General features: G+C 42.5%; 1 protein-coding gene across 1 annotated transcript in view; it reads right to left on the bottom strand.

Moving 5' to 3' along the window:
• The window catches only part of Arfgef3 (ARFGEF family member 3), a 142,183-nt gene that overhangs the window by 59,976 nt on the left and 68,863 nt on the right, over positions 1 to 13,344 (bottom strand). Inside the window, exons 6-9 of the mRNA XM_027401943.2 lie at positions 11,336 to 11,458; positions 8,929 to 8,971; positions 8,186 to 8,264; positions 255 to 359 (exon numbers count right to left, since the gene is read on the bottom strand). Coding sequence (XP_027257744.1) covers positions 255 to 359; positions 8,186 to 8,264; positions 8,929 to 8,971; positions 11,336 to 11,458 — 350 coding nt within the window. The remainder of the gene's footprint in view (positions 1 to 254; positions 360 to 8,185; positions 8,265 to 8,928; positions 8,972 to 11,335; positions 11,459 to 13,344) is intronic.

Raw genomic sequence — 13,344 nt, 5'->3', positions numbered from 1 at the left:
CCAGATTCACTTGGTCTGGTCTCCTTTGGTGGTCCCATTGATGTAAATGGCCTAAGAGGGCTGTCAGAAGCATGTTTGTTATATTAGCCACTAGTTTCTCTATGGAGTTTGGGCTGATGAACATAAATAGAGTAATTCTTCCACCCGGACACATAGATGAAACAATGGCTAGGCCATGGGTACAGTAGAATGGGACTGAGACATAGCTATTGGAGTCCTTGGCTGGCATGGGGGCATCAGGGGTCTATGCTCACCAGATGAGGTCAGTGAAGCCCCTGTGAAGGTACATGGAGGAGGAGGAGCTGCTGAGCACAGAGAGAATGCACTCCAGGTACAGAAGCTGCAGCTGCTGGCTGTCACTGTGGAAGCACAAAAGGGACACACAAAGGCAAGCAAAACACAAGGCAAAATGAGAGAGGTGGCACTGGGGCAGAACCTGGACAAACTTTAGGTATCACCCAAAGGGGTGTGCAGTGACTGTCATAGAACTCATCCCTCAGACTGAAGTCCTAATCCCCAGCAGGTGACCAAGTGGTCTTCTCTGGATCGAAGTTAAAGTGTCTGCATCAGCCTGGGCCTTATTCCAATAGAACAGGTGTCCTCAGAGAGAAAACCTGTGGACACTGAGGCATGCGTAGAGGGAAGGTTATAAGAAGAGACAGTGGGAAATGGCTCTCCTCAAGGCAAGTGGGAAGGTGGAGGTGTGGACTGGGCTCTGACACTGCTCAGGAGTAATTACCCTGACCTTGACTGGGTCAGCCTCCAGAACAGTTAGGAGATAACACCCCTCCCCCCTCCCCCGTGCAAGGCACCCAGCCTTTGGTACCCTGTTATGGTGGCCCTAACAAAGTGACAGAGTTAAGATGATTGCGGGAAACTACAATAAACTTTACTTAGGAGAAAGGTTTCTGAGTATTTGTAAGACAACTGAGTGTGAAACACAACGACCATATCTTATGTCCCTCACACACAGCTTGTCATACGCACATCTTATAACAGTATAATATGTTTTCTACAGTTAGCGTACAAATGGTGATGTGTTAGCCAAACCCTGAATATGCCAGAAATGATAATTATCAATGCTGACTTAACTTGCTAAGAAACCATTTATACCATTTTTTCTTTTCCTATCTCTCTTGTACCTTTTCCTTCCTTCTTTCCTTCCTTCCTTCCTTCCTTCCTTCCTTCCTTCCTTCCTTTCTTCCTTCCTTCCTTCCTTCCTTCCTTCCTTCCTTCCTTCCTCCCTCCCTCCCTCCCTCCCTCCCTCCCCTTCTTCCTTTCTTTGTACTGGGGCTTAAATCCAGGGCCTCATACATGCTACGCAAGCAAGTTAATATTGACATAGCACCTTCAGCCTACCATATTATCTCATTAACTAACACTTCACTGATTCCCAGTCCACGTTTCTTCTTTATTAAGGAAACATGCTATAAAATGTTTAATTAATGTATATGGCCATTTCGTTTACATGTATGTCTGTGCACCATGTATGTACTTGGTGCCCAGTAGACTAGAACATGGTATTGAATCCTCTGGAACTGGAGTTACAGACAGTTGTTAGCCATCATGTGGGTGGTGAGAATTGAACTCTAGTTTTATGGATGAGCAGCCAGAGCTCTTAACTGCGGAGGCATCTCTCCAGCCCCCAAATATTTATATATATATATATATATATATATATATATATATAATGTATATATATTATATATATGTGTATATATATACATATATATATAATTTATAGTAAATATAATATATAAATATAATAAATTATATGTATTTTAAGGGTAGTTATTATCATGGGCTAATAAAGAAACAGACAGCTCTACAGGAAACATATTTTTATGTTCCCAGCTTATGTTTCCTGTCAGTGTCACCAAAGGGTGCTAAAATTCCAGTATGTGGTGAGACTCACAGGAACGGAGAAAACTTTCAAAGACATTTATGTGAAGTATAAATCTTTTAAAAAAATGATTCAAGAATCTCTTATGGAGGGGACTATGCATAAAAGGAGAAATCCGCCAATAGTAATATTCAGTTACTCCTGCTTTTTCCTAATTTAAAACAAATGCCAGAAAAGAAGGCTAGTGTTCTCAACAGTTAAGTGGTTCCCTACAGCCAGAGGGGGAAGGGAGGGCCAGGCTTTGAGAGCAAACTGTAGGGCATAGAAGCTGGGAAGAGGGCAAAGGAAACTGTCCATCTGTCCTAGAGGCCAGAAGTCCATACTCCTGCCAAACTGACAAAGACCATGCTGCTGCAAGACAAGGCAGAGTGAGATGGAGGTCGGGGGTGGCTCTATGATAATACCCCAAATCAACTTCAGATTCTAAAACCAGCTGGCAAGCTATGGCTCAGAGGCCAAACCCTGTGAATTTAAAACTGTTTTTATATTTTAAGGGGCTATGAAGCCAACTTTTTAAAAAGCCCATCAGAAGACACATTATATGGCCTTTTACAGAAAAAGTCCCACCAATTCACAGTCTAAAAGATCTTTGTCTCCCACGCTACATGATTAATGTCAACACACTGAAAGAGAATGCTGCTCCCATTTGTATTTGCACTCTGAAGGCAGGAAGGAGGGGGGATAAAGGATGAGTTGCCATAGAAGTTATTACCTTTTGGCAAAAGGATGGTAATGATTACAATCTGGGTAGAAGAATGAGAAGAACAAGAAATATTAACCCTTTGCAGGCCAAGCAAAGACTTCCCATTTCTAGCCTCTCCCTCCTACAGGTTTCCTCGGCCTTTCACTGCTCTGAAAACGGCACACTCTTTGCTGTGGGATGAGATAGGGAAGCGCATAGATCAAGTGCTGATGTCAAGTGCTGTAAATGAATCACTCATTGTAAGTTTCTAGGATGCTGCATAGGGGAAGTGTCCCATCAGAAAGGCCCAGGAGGAATGTGATAGGAAATGCTACCTTTGTCCATCCTGAAGTTCAAGCAGGAATCTGTGGCATTGAGGAGCTGTGAAGGAGAGTGTGGACAAATGCAGACAGAGGGGGAAGCACACCGTGTACACTGGGAAGAAGCACACCATGTACACTGGGAAGAAGCACACCGTGCACACTGGGAAGAAGCACACCGTGCACACTGGGAAGAAGCACACCGTGCACACTGGGAAGAAGCACACCGTGCACACTGGGAAGAAGCACACCGTGCACACTGGGAAGAAGCACACCGTGCACACTGGGAAGAAGCACACCGTGCACACTGGGAAGAAGCACACCGTGTACACTGGGAAGAAGCACACTGTGCACACTGGGAAGAAACACACCGTCCACACTGGGAAGAAGCACACTGTGCACACTGGGAAGAAACACACCGTGCACACTGGGAAGAAGGACACCGTGCACACTGGGAAGAAGGACACCGTGCACACTGGGAAGAAGCACACCGTGCACACTGGGAAGAAGCACACCGTGCACACTGGGAAGAAGCACACCGTCCACACTGGGAAGAAGCACACTGTGCACACTGGGAAGAAACATACCGTGCACACTGGGAAGAAGCACACCATGTACACTGGGAAGAAGCACACCATGTACACTGGGAAGAAGCACACCATGTACACTGGGAAGAAGCACACCGTGCACACTGGGAAGAAGCACACCGTGCACACTGGGAAGAAACACACCGTGCACACTGGGAAGAAGCACACCATGCACACTGGGAAGAAGCACACCATGCACACTGGGAAGAAGCACACCATGCACACCACAGACTGGGGGCTTTTCAGGTGGAGCACAAGATGTGAGGATCCTGTGTGCAGTGGTGGAGCTAGAAGCCAGGTACAGTGGTGCAGGTCAGCAATCCCAGTGCTTGGGGAATTGAGACAGGAGGATCAGGCATTCAAGGTCATTTGTAGCTGTATGTAAGGAACAGGGACAGTTTGGGCTACATGGAATTTATTAAAAAAAATAAAGGAGTGTAGATTAGAGAGATGGAGACTCCAGAGGAGAATGAGTCCTATAGACTGTGCTAAGATGTCTGAAGTTCAGCCCAGGCAATGATTTTGCTTGAATGGACTAGAGAGGGCTTAACAGTAGAGCCACACTGTCAATTACAAGCTTCATTGAAAACTCTATTCTGGAAGGATCACCTTCACTGTGTCTCAAGCTAATTTTTCTGATGACGAACTGGGATCATTTTTAAGATTCAGTGTCCCAATGCAAAAATGTCTCTTTCTCAAACTGTTTGTCTAGGATTACAAAACTAAAGATAGAAAGTAAAGATTATCAGTTTCTGAAGTCATCAGGAATAAGTCTAGGAGAGAAATGACAAGCAGTCAGGGTTATTGTGAATATTTGCAAAGGCTGCTGGGGAACACTGCAGGCCTCAGGTACACCCTCATTGACAGGAAAGCATTGCCAAGGAAACTGGCCCTGGAGTCTCCTTGGAGATAGTACAACAGCTTAAATGTGGGCTGCAGAGTCTGGAAATCAGGTACCTGCAGTTTTGCATGAGTCATGCTATGATATGGAGCCACTGAAAATCCTAGGATCTTCCATGCATGCTCCTCACTTAGAGACCTCTGAACACGTGCATAGTGTGCAAGCCTTTCAGACTTGTGTACTTCCTGACAGGCAAACACTTGGATGAGTGGAATTGGGAGGAGCCCAGAACCTAGCTATCTTTTCCAAAATACATAGGGTTTGGGAGACTATGTACTTTTAAAATTTATTTAAATTAGAAACAAGCTTATTTTACATGTCAATCCCAGTTCCCTCTCCCTCCCCTCCTCCCCTGTCCCCCACTGACCCCACATTCCATCCCCTTACTGTTCCCCAGGGAGGGTGAGGCCGTCCATGGGGGATTTTCAAAGTCTGTCAGCTCATTTGGAGCAGGGCCTAGGCCCTCCCCCATGTGTCTAGGCTGAGAGAGTACCCCTCTATGTAGAATGGGATTCCCAAAGTCCATTCATATACTAGGGATAAATACTGATCCACTGCCAGAGGCCCCATAGATTGCCCAGGACTCCTAACTGACACCCACATTCATGGGGTCTGGATAGGTTCTATGTTAGTTTCCCAGCTATCAGTCTGGGGTTGAGACTATGTACTTAGGAGGGCTGGGTGCTACTCTTTTTGGTCATTTGTGAACATTTCACAATTGGCAGCCTTTGTGCTGGTCATCTCATTGCCTGCCCATTGCTAAGATCCCAGATATATGTCCAAGCAGACCAATTCTCCACAGTGGATAGCTTGGCCATACAGCTGAGCAGCTACCCAGTCAGGGAAGTTAATCAGTGGAACTTTCAGCATCTTGAGCTGGAGTTCTCACAGTGTTGGGTTTAAATTGTTTTCTTTATATTTCCAACTGTTTGCTCCTCTTTGGTCCAGATTTGAATTTAATTAGAAAAATAAGAGAAGGAAGCAAGCAATTATATAAGAGCTGGGGTAGAATTAGAACAATTGATATGGCCACTCTGGCTGGCCTTATTGATTCCACACCTTCTTTGGTAAGTTTCCTGTCTGACATACTTTGGAGAGGGGGACTGGGACAGAGTGGCAGATGACAGAGAATGACTCACATGCCACAATAAGCCCAATTATTCTCTGTAAAAATTCTTGAGCTGAAGAGAGACCACATAGCTCAGCTTATCTAATATAGAAGCCTATTAATAGCACATCTCCAAGGCCTGTGGGTGAGATGTACTGAGTACCTCAATATATTTCAGAATTCTCAGCAGAGACTGAGTATATTGCAAATGCATGTCTCTATGAGACTAAGCCCTGGGAGGTACCTGGGATCTGATGTTGAAAGTGATTGTAAGGAGAAACACTGCCCATTGGAATTTCAGAGGGGAAAGGCTACTTAAAAGACAAGAGTGTCTGGTTCTGGTTTAGCTAATAGAAAAGAAGCATCTGAGGCTGTAGAATTAGGAGTGAGCACACAAACATGAACACGTAAGAAGAGATGAACACTAGACGGCCCACAGAGAAGTACAGGGTGCCTCCACTACTCTAAGCATGCAGCACCCCAGCTTCTTTAGCAAACCTATCCCTTCACCTGAGGGTCCTGATACTATTGGCAGAGCCCACAAGCAATCAAATTCCAGAGGCAAGATTATGATCAGGGGCAATGCATCAAAAATCCAAGACTGGACATCCCCTCAAAAGCATGAAACAGAGTACCAGCCTGCCTAAAGCTGTCTATGACTCAAGAGAAAAATGTGTTACAGGCAGTAGGAATTGCTTTCCAATTTAAAGCCCCTCCTGAGATCATGGAATTAAGAAATGTCTTCAAGGGCTGATGAGCATGTATGCCCTTTGATTTTTTGAGGGGGGGAGGGAGGGAGGGAGAGAGAGACACACACAGACAGAGAGACAGACAGAGACAGAGAGAGACAGAGATAGAGAGGCAGAGAGAGTGCATTTGCTATATTGGTTTATGCTTGGCACTTTCCTAAAACACTACAGACCAAATTTGTCATTAAAAATTTCAGTATTCCCAACTGTATCATAAAGCAGAATCAGTACTAGCAATTCTCAGAGCACACAAACCAGTTTAGAGCCAGGACATATCAAATATCTACTACACGCCAGTCACAGTGCAGTTTAAAAGACTCCATACATAATACTACTTCCTTAAAAACATCCTAATGCCTGTAATACTTACACACCAGGAAAAACCCAGGATATCCTGGATAAGCCATACCATCACCTTCTAGGTCTTTGTAGTTCCCATACCATCACCTTCTAGTTCTTTGTAGTTCATGTTGGAGCCACCAGCATACAAAGAATCATAAAAGTAGGGCCAGGCATTTATAGGACCCAATTGAAGAATTTTTTTCTATCAATGAAGAGTACACAGTTTAGTTCTACGATTTATACACTTTCAGGCTCATTTTGACCTATCCTGATGGCTATATTTTAATTGTAACTCACCATGATTTAAAACAAGAGATCTTTGTATAATTTAAAAACTGGAGGGTTTTTTCCCTTATGAGACTGTCCAAAGTTTAACATTTCTTTTCAGTAATGACCCCAATCTTTCTATGTTTTCAAAGTTTTGGTGTTCTTTGCTGTATTTTCTATCAGTGTCAAGGCCTAGGGAGGGTGGGTGGGGAAGACACATCTTTGATAGTGGTGACTCCCTCATTGTTACCAGCTAGATGAACCTTTCTGATGAACATCAACATTGCTATTGAGTGTTAAGAACAGACAAGACCTCTGCATGACTGTGATCAAGCAAGCTGGATGTGCACAAACAATCACACTCAAACCATGGTTAAGGGAAGTAGAGAGGGTGTATCCATGAGGTGACCAGATTCCCTGTGAGAGGTACCTACTTCTTCTCTGGTGATAACTCACCCACCAACTGTTTCTTTCATAGGGCTACATAGAAATTAAGATGCCTGATGCTAGAACTGACCACACATCCTGACAAGACTCAATCCTTGAGCATAACTCTTATTTTACTGTAAAATAACTTACTCAAACTAAAATTGTATTATTATTTCATAATTATTATTTCATAATTCATTTTTACTCGGTATTCTTTAGTACCCACTGTAACAAATTACTAAGTCTAATTCTTTAGCCTGAGGTGTTGCTGGTCATGTCAGAGGGTGGGCCCAACCGTTGACTTCTAAGGAAGTTTCTTCATTTGTTCCTATAGTACCACTGAAATATTTTACATGACATATAATATTACTTTACCCAATATATAATAAGTAATGTGTAATATATTAATTATTGTCTAGAAAGTATAAACTTGGCATGCTTGTACTCTTTACCAAAAGTCAGATGCTAAGGACCAGAATAGGAAATGTCAGAAGAAAAAAAGCCTATGTAATCCAGCCTTGTCACTAACAGAGGACAAAAGTCCAGTCAGGTCCCATGAGTCACACAGCGGAGCCATGCCCGAGTCAGGACTCATTCTTACAGCCACCAAGTCTGACTGCCCCACTCTATACTCAGCTCTGGGCTAAATGGACTCAACTCCTCTAAGTTTTGTTCCCACATTTTCACTTCAGACAATGATACACTTTAGTAATGGCATTTAAGAATCTGGGATGGACAGAGATCTCTGAATGTATTTCTCAGGAATGACAGGTTAAGTGTCAGTGGGAAGGAATTACTGAACAGATGGATACTCTATAACTTCGATGTTGTGGTAGATAGAAGTTTCAAATGAACTCCTGTTGGATTGGATAGCAGCCAGGATGGAAGGGGACTTACTTTATGGAGGCTTGGAGCTTCTCACACAAGACAGCAAGGACAGAGACAACGTCATCACAAAGGGCCTCTACTGTTGAGCCTTCAAAATAGATGAGGTGCAAGCATTAGACACTGGTGCATCAGAAGTTCCCTCAATAACCTTCCCATCCCATGCTTTAGATGGGTTTTGAAGATTTTAGATATGAGGCCTCCTTTAGACCACCAGAACCATCATAGAAAAGAGAAGAATAGAATAGAGCCACTCCTTTTTAATGTAAAACACACAAAAGACAACCCAGAGAGAAAATAAAAGATTGTTTCTCATTGTAAGTAAATTTTGTCTACAGTTAAATTCAAAGCTATATGGTGAATTTAAAAAATAACAACATAATTCTAGAATAATAACATTACATGCCACTCAGGTTTCTATAACTCTCTGCTCAATTCTCATTTTAGCAGTTAAATCTGGATCCATGGAGAATGAAGAACAGAAAGAAAAAAAGAAAGACAAGAAGGGAGGGGAGGGAGGGAGAACAACAACAAAAAACACCTCCAAATGGGAGAGATACAAAGTGCTAATTTCCCTCACACAGGCCATAGGAGACTGTAGGAACAGAAGGAAGACAGCAGCTGGTTAGGTAATACTAAGCAAGGCAAAGCCAAGCAGAGCTTGGACCATCTTTATAGTCTCAATTTCATGCACCAAGTAGGTGTTCTTATACCCCATCCTTTTTAAAAGGTCTAGAAAAAACTAAACGCAATACCTTGACTCCCGAATTCCTGCGGGGCATCTGGGTTTTCAATTATCTAGTAAAGGAGACATGAGACAATTAGATACATTCGGGCAAGAAAAGTCCTGATTCTCAGACAATGCAAAGTTCTAGGAAACCAAATGGCATCCTGAGTACTCTGGGATCAGATGTACTTGAAGAGGTGAGTTAATTTTTGTACAGACAACAGTTCATCACAAGATGACAGGATACACTATTCTTGGCCCTAATAGATCTAGACACAGCCATAAGAATCATCCTTGGTGGACTTGGGGGTACAGGTTCATAGAGGAACACAGCTCAGAGCACTGCCTTCCTGTTTGACAGGGAAGCATATTAACTTGTGACTGTCAAACAGCCTGCCTTGGTGGTCACTAGGTAGATCCAGAACTATTAGAACAGAGATACCAACTAAGAAAACCAGGACATGAAAGGCTTAAACATAAGATGGCTCATGGCAGGCATAACTCAGTGACTGTAGAGCTGAAAAATGGGAAGGAGGTGACTAAGGTTCCCTACCTCTACAGCAGGATTTGTTATGATGAGGACACATTTTCATGCTAGTTAGATACCTGCCATGTAAATAATCCCACAGGGCTGATTCTTTAAGACACACTACAGGTACACATGTCTACTGCTCTGTATCTGAAATCTGTCAATTTAGCTGCTTCCACAGCTAGGTAATAGGGCATGTTCCATCACAGGTACAGTTGATCCTTTCCAAAACATTATTATGACTGTCCTCTACTTACAATTCCAAAAATAAGATTAAATGAACATAATTGGGAGTACTTTGAAATACTGATTTTAAATGTTTTATTTAAAAATCTTATGTGGTATTAATAGCAAAATATTCAATTGTGTCATCTGTTAGCAAGGATGACATATGACATTACTTTAGAATTTTTAGCATCTTCAAGTCCTTCTTTTCTCCAAATATGTTTTCCATTTATAGATTGTATTGAGCCAACATTCCTATACCCATCATATCCAAAATCATAGGATAAATGAGATCATTTTTAACAATGGGTTAGCTAAATCAACTGATATCTTAGATTATCAGAAACTTTGGCTTTGGGTATAGCAAATACAAAAGGAAACAAATAATCAGTATTTGTTTTCCCAAATTATTACAGCTTGCCTGCACTGGCTGCCCAAGCACATGTGGATGAGAACATGGCCTGGGAGTCAGAGCCCAAGGCTTAGCTTTCCTTCCTTCTAGGGTAGCTCATTAACTTTACAGCTCAGTTATATCTCTCCAGGCTTTATTATCTCATAAGGAATGCAGAAAGTTGACTTGACTATCTGTAGGGTTCCTTTCCAGTCCACAGTTTCCTCAAAAATTAGAAAACAACCAAAGTAAAAAAAAAAAATAAGAAAGAAATATTTGAAATTAAACAGCCGAAAAACCCATCTCTGTCTGCAATATTTCCAACCCCAACTGATTTCCTATCCCCCCAAATAATGAGCTCCATTTCAGCGAGCACATTGTTGGGTTTTATGGGACTTTTAATGAGTTGTTATTATAGAGGCCAACTTTACAGTCAGAGCAAAGCACTGCTTTTGAAGACGTGTCTCTCACTGACACCTCTGGAAGAAAACACCCACAAAAAGGTGCGTTTCGATCCCCTGGAGGCTCATGCTGGACAAGCTGTGCAAGTGTAGAACAGAAAGCTCTAGTGGGCTTTGAGGTCACAAGATACTTAGTTTTACATTGCTGGCCCCAGCTGGTGGGGGACATCCTGCTGTCACTTCAGTTACTACAGGAAATGGCACCTAGACTCAGGATATGTGGTGAGCTACTCGGTTTTCTTCATTTTACAAGTAAACTACCATGATATGTTTCACATTTTTAAAAAAAAAATGGTTCATGTGTGTGGGTGTTTTGCCTTCATGTATATTTGTGTATCACGTGTGTGCCTGGTGCGTGAGGAGGCCAGAAAAAGTCACTGGATCCCTGGAATTGGAGTTCCAGTTGTGAGCTGCCATGTGGGTGCTCGGAATTGAACACAGGTCCTTTAGAAGAGCAGCCAGTGTTCCTAACTGCAGAGACATCTCTCTAGTCACCTATATAATATTTTTAAGAAAAAATTATTTAATAGGAAAAGCTTTAAAAAACTGATTTTTTAAACAAAAATGGTAAAAACTTAAAACAATGATCAAAATTTTATTGTGTTTTATTACAAAGGCCATAAGGAAGAACATTCTATACTTTGGGGCAAAATAGGCAAAAATATATAGGTAAATTTATATAAATAAACATCCCAATAAAAAGCACTTCCCAGTGTTTCAGTGAGAAGTAGCCTTGGCAGGATGGGCCCAGGGCCTGGGGCATATGGCATTAGGTACCATGTGTGTCATCACCAACCCCCCCGGTAAACATGCAACATGATGCACTCACCGTGTTCTCCTGCCTCTGTCGTAACTGCAAAGTCAGGTCACCCAACATCTGACTGAGAGTGGCACGCACGGCAGTGTTGATACTGCGCTGGTGACAGCTGCATGTGTAGGTCTCGATGCACACCTGGTAAGGAGACAGAGCACTGCATACATGCCAGACATCTGATGATCACAGACAGTCCTTGGCATTAGGCAGAGAGAATACCAGCTTTTTAAACTTCTAAACAAGCTTGCACTTTCTTGTAATTGAGGCTGGCCTTGAACTCAGGGTCTTCTTGCCCTGGCCTCCAAATCCTTCTGAAGGGGGAAGTCAGCTTGACTTTAAACTATTCGTAAAAACCGAGCCATATTAAAAACCTCTAGGAGTTGGGTTTTAAGCATTTGTGGAAGTCTTTCTCTGATCGTTGCCATTCTCATAATCTCATGTTTCTGAGTTTCACAGGGGAAACACATCTGTGGGAGGTTTGTAAACCAAGGAATTCTAAGAAAAGTTCAGGAGAAAGTTCTGTTTGCTTCACATCAGCACTAGACATGGGAAATCTGGCCATGGAAAATCTCGGAGCTATAATGGGTCTGATCATGTATTAACTGTTGTGTTCTCCGAACAATGACAAAGGTAGAATGACTTGTGGGAAGAAGAGGTTCCTGGCCACTGAGCTGCACCTGACCTAGGGGTACTGTGATCCAACTCAAAATGTAAGGTGGCAAGTCACAGGCTGTGGCTTCCCTACATGCAGGAAGCGCTGTCATGGAGTGTGTCCTCTGAGGAAACACTGCAAGCCCTACTCACAGAGTTCTTCCACAAACAGTCCTTTCTACTGGGGATGTGAGGTTCCAAAGCAAGGGTGACCCTGCACTCACAAGGTGACACTCAGCCTCATATGCCACATTGCCACCTGAGAGCCAGAGAGCCGCCTGGACTGCTGTGAGGGAAAGGTACAGAGTGCCACTGTCCTGCCTGTTTTCTGTCTTCTATTCTTCTGTGTGAACATGCCAGTTGACATCTCCTTGGATCTGTGGTTCTGAATATTCATTTAAAACCAAAAAGGCTTGTTGGTGGCTAGTTATGGAGAAATTTCGGGTGGGGGCAGAATCTCTTACTTGAGAAGGACTCTTATTTATTTATTTATTTATTTATTTATTTATTTATTTTTATTTTATATACCAATCCCAGTTGACAGCTGGGGAACCAGCATAGGACCGAACCAGGCCCCTTGAACATGAGTGTCAGTTGGGAGGCCTGGGCAGTCTATGGGGCCTCTGGCAGTGGAACCAGTATTTATCCCTAGTGCATGAATGGGCTTTGGGAGCCCATTCCCTATGGAGGGATACTATTTCAGCCTAGATACATGGGGGAGGGCCCATGTCCTGCCCCAAAGGATGTGTCAGACTTTCATAAGGACCCTGAATGTCATGTCATGGTTTTGAGAGTTCATGGTGTCTAATTCTGGGTCTAGCAATGAATGCCTGCTTAAAATTTGCCTTTCCCCCCCCTTCTCTATAAAGCTATTTGTGCATTAGCGAAGAGGGAAATAGAAAAATAAAGAATACACCTGATCAGAAGAATTGAGTATACTGAAATTTTTCTTCTAGGAACATGGGTGCTAATAAAAACAGAGGTTCACCCCAAAATGGGAAATTTAATTTGATAACTGATATCTGAGATGAAAGAGAGAAAATTAATACTTGTTGCTACTGCTCAAGGTATGAGAGTTTCTTGGCAAGTCACCCTGTAGTAGTCTCTTTTAATTAACCAAAGCAAATTGTTTGCTTTTTATTATTATTTTTCAGTGTTGGGTTGGAATCCAGGCCTTGTATATCCTAGGCAAGTAGAACTCTAACATTTACCCACAACCGTTAACTCCACAAAATAAATATTTTTAAATTTAAATTCATACCCTATGGACTATTTAATATTCATAAAGGACATTTGAAACTTAATACTGGATTTGGATGTTGGTCTTGGTGGATTCCTTCTATAGTTAAAAAAATAGGAATAAGTTACAAAAT

This window comes from Cricetulus griseus, chromosome 2 (assembly GCF_003668045.3).
Source record: "Cricetulus griseus strain 17A/GY chromosome 2, alternate assembly CriGri-PICRH-1.0, whole genome shotgun sequence".
NCBI lineage: Eukaryota > Metazoa > Chordata > Mammalia > Rodentia > Cricetidae > Cricetulus > Cricetulus griseus.
Note: the sequence above shows the minus strand (reverse complement) of the source record. Positions and strands in the feature narration are given on the sequence as shown.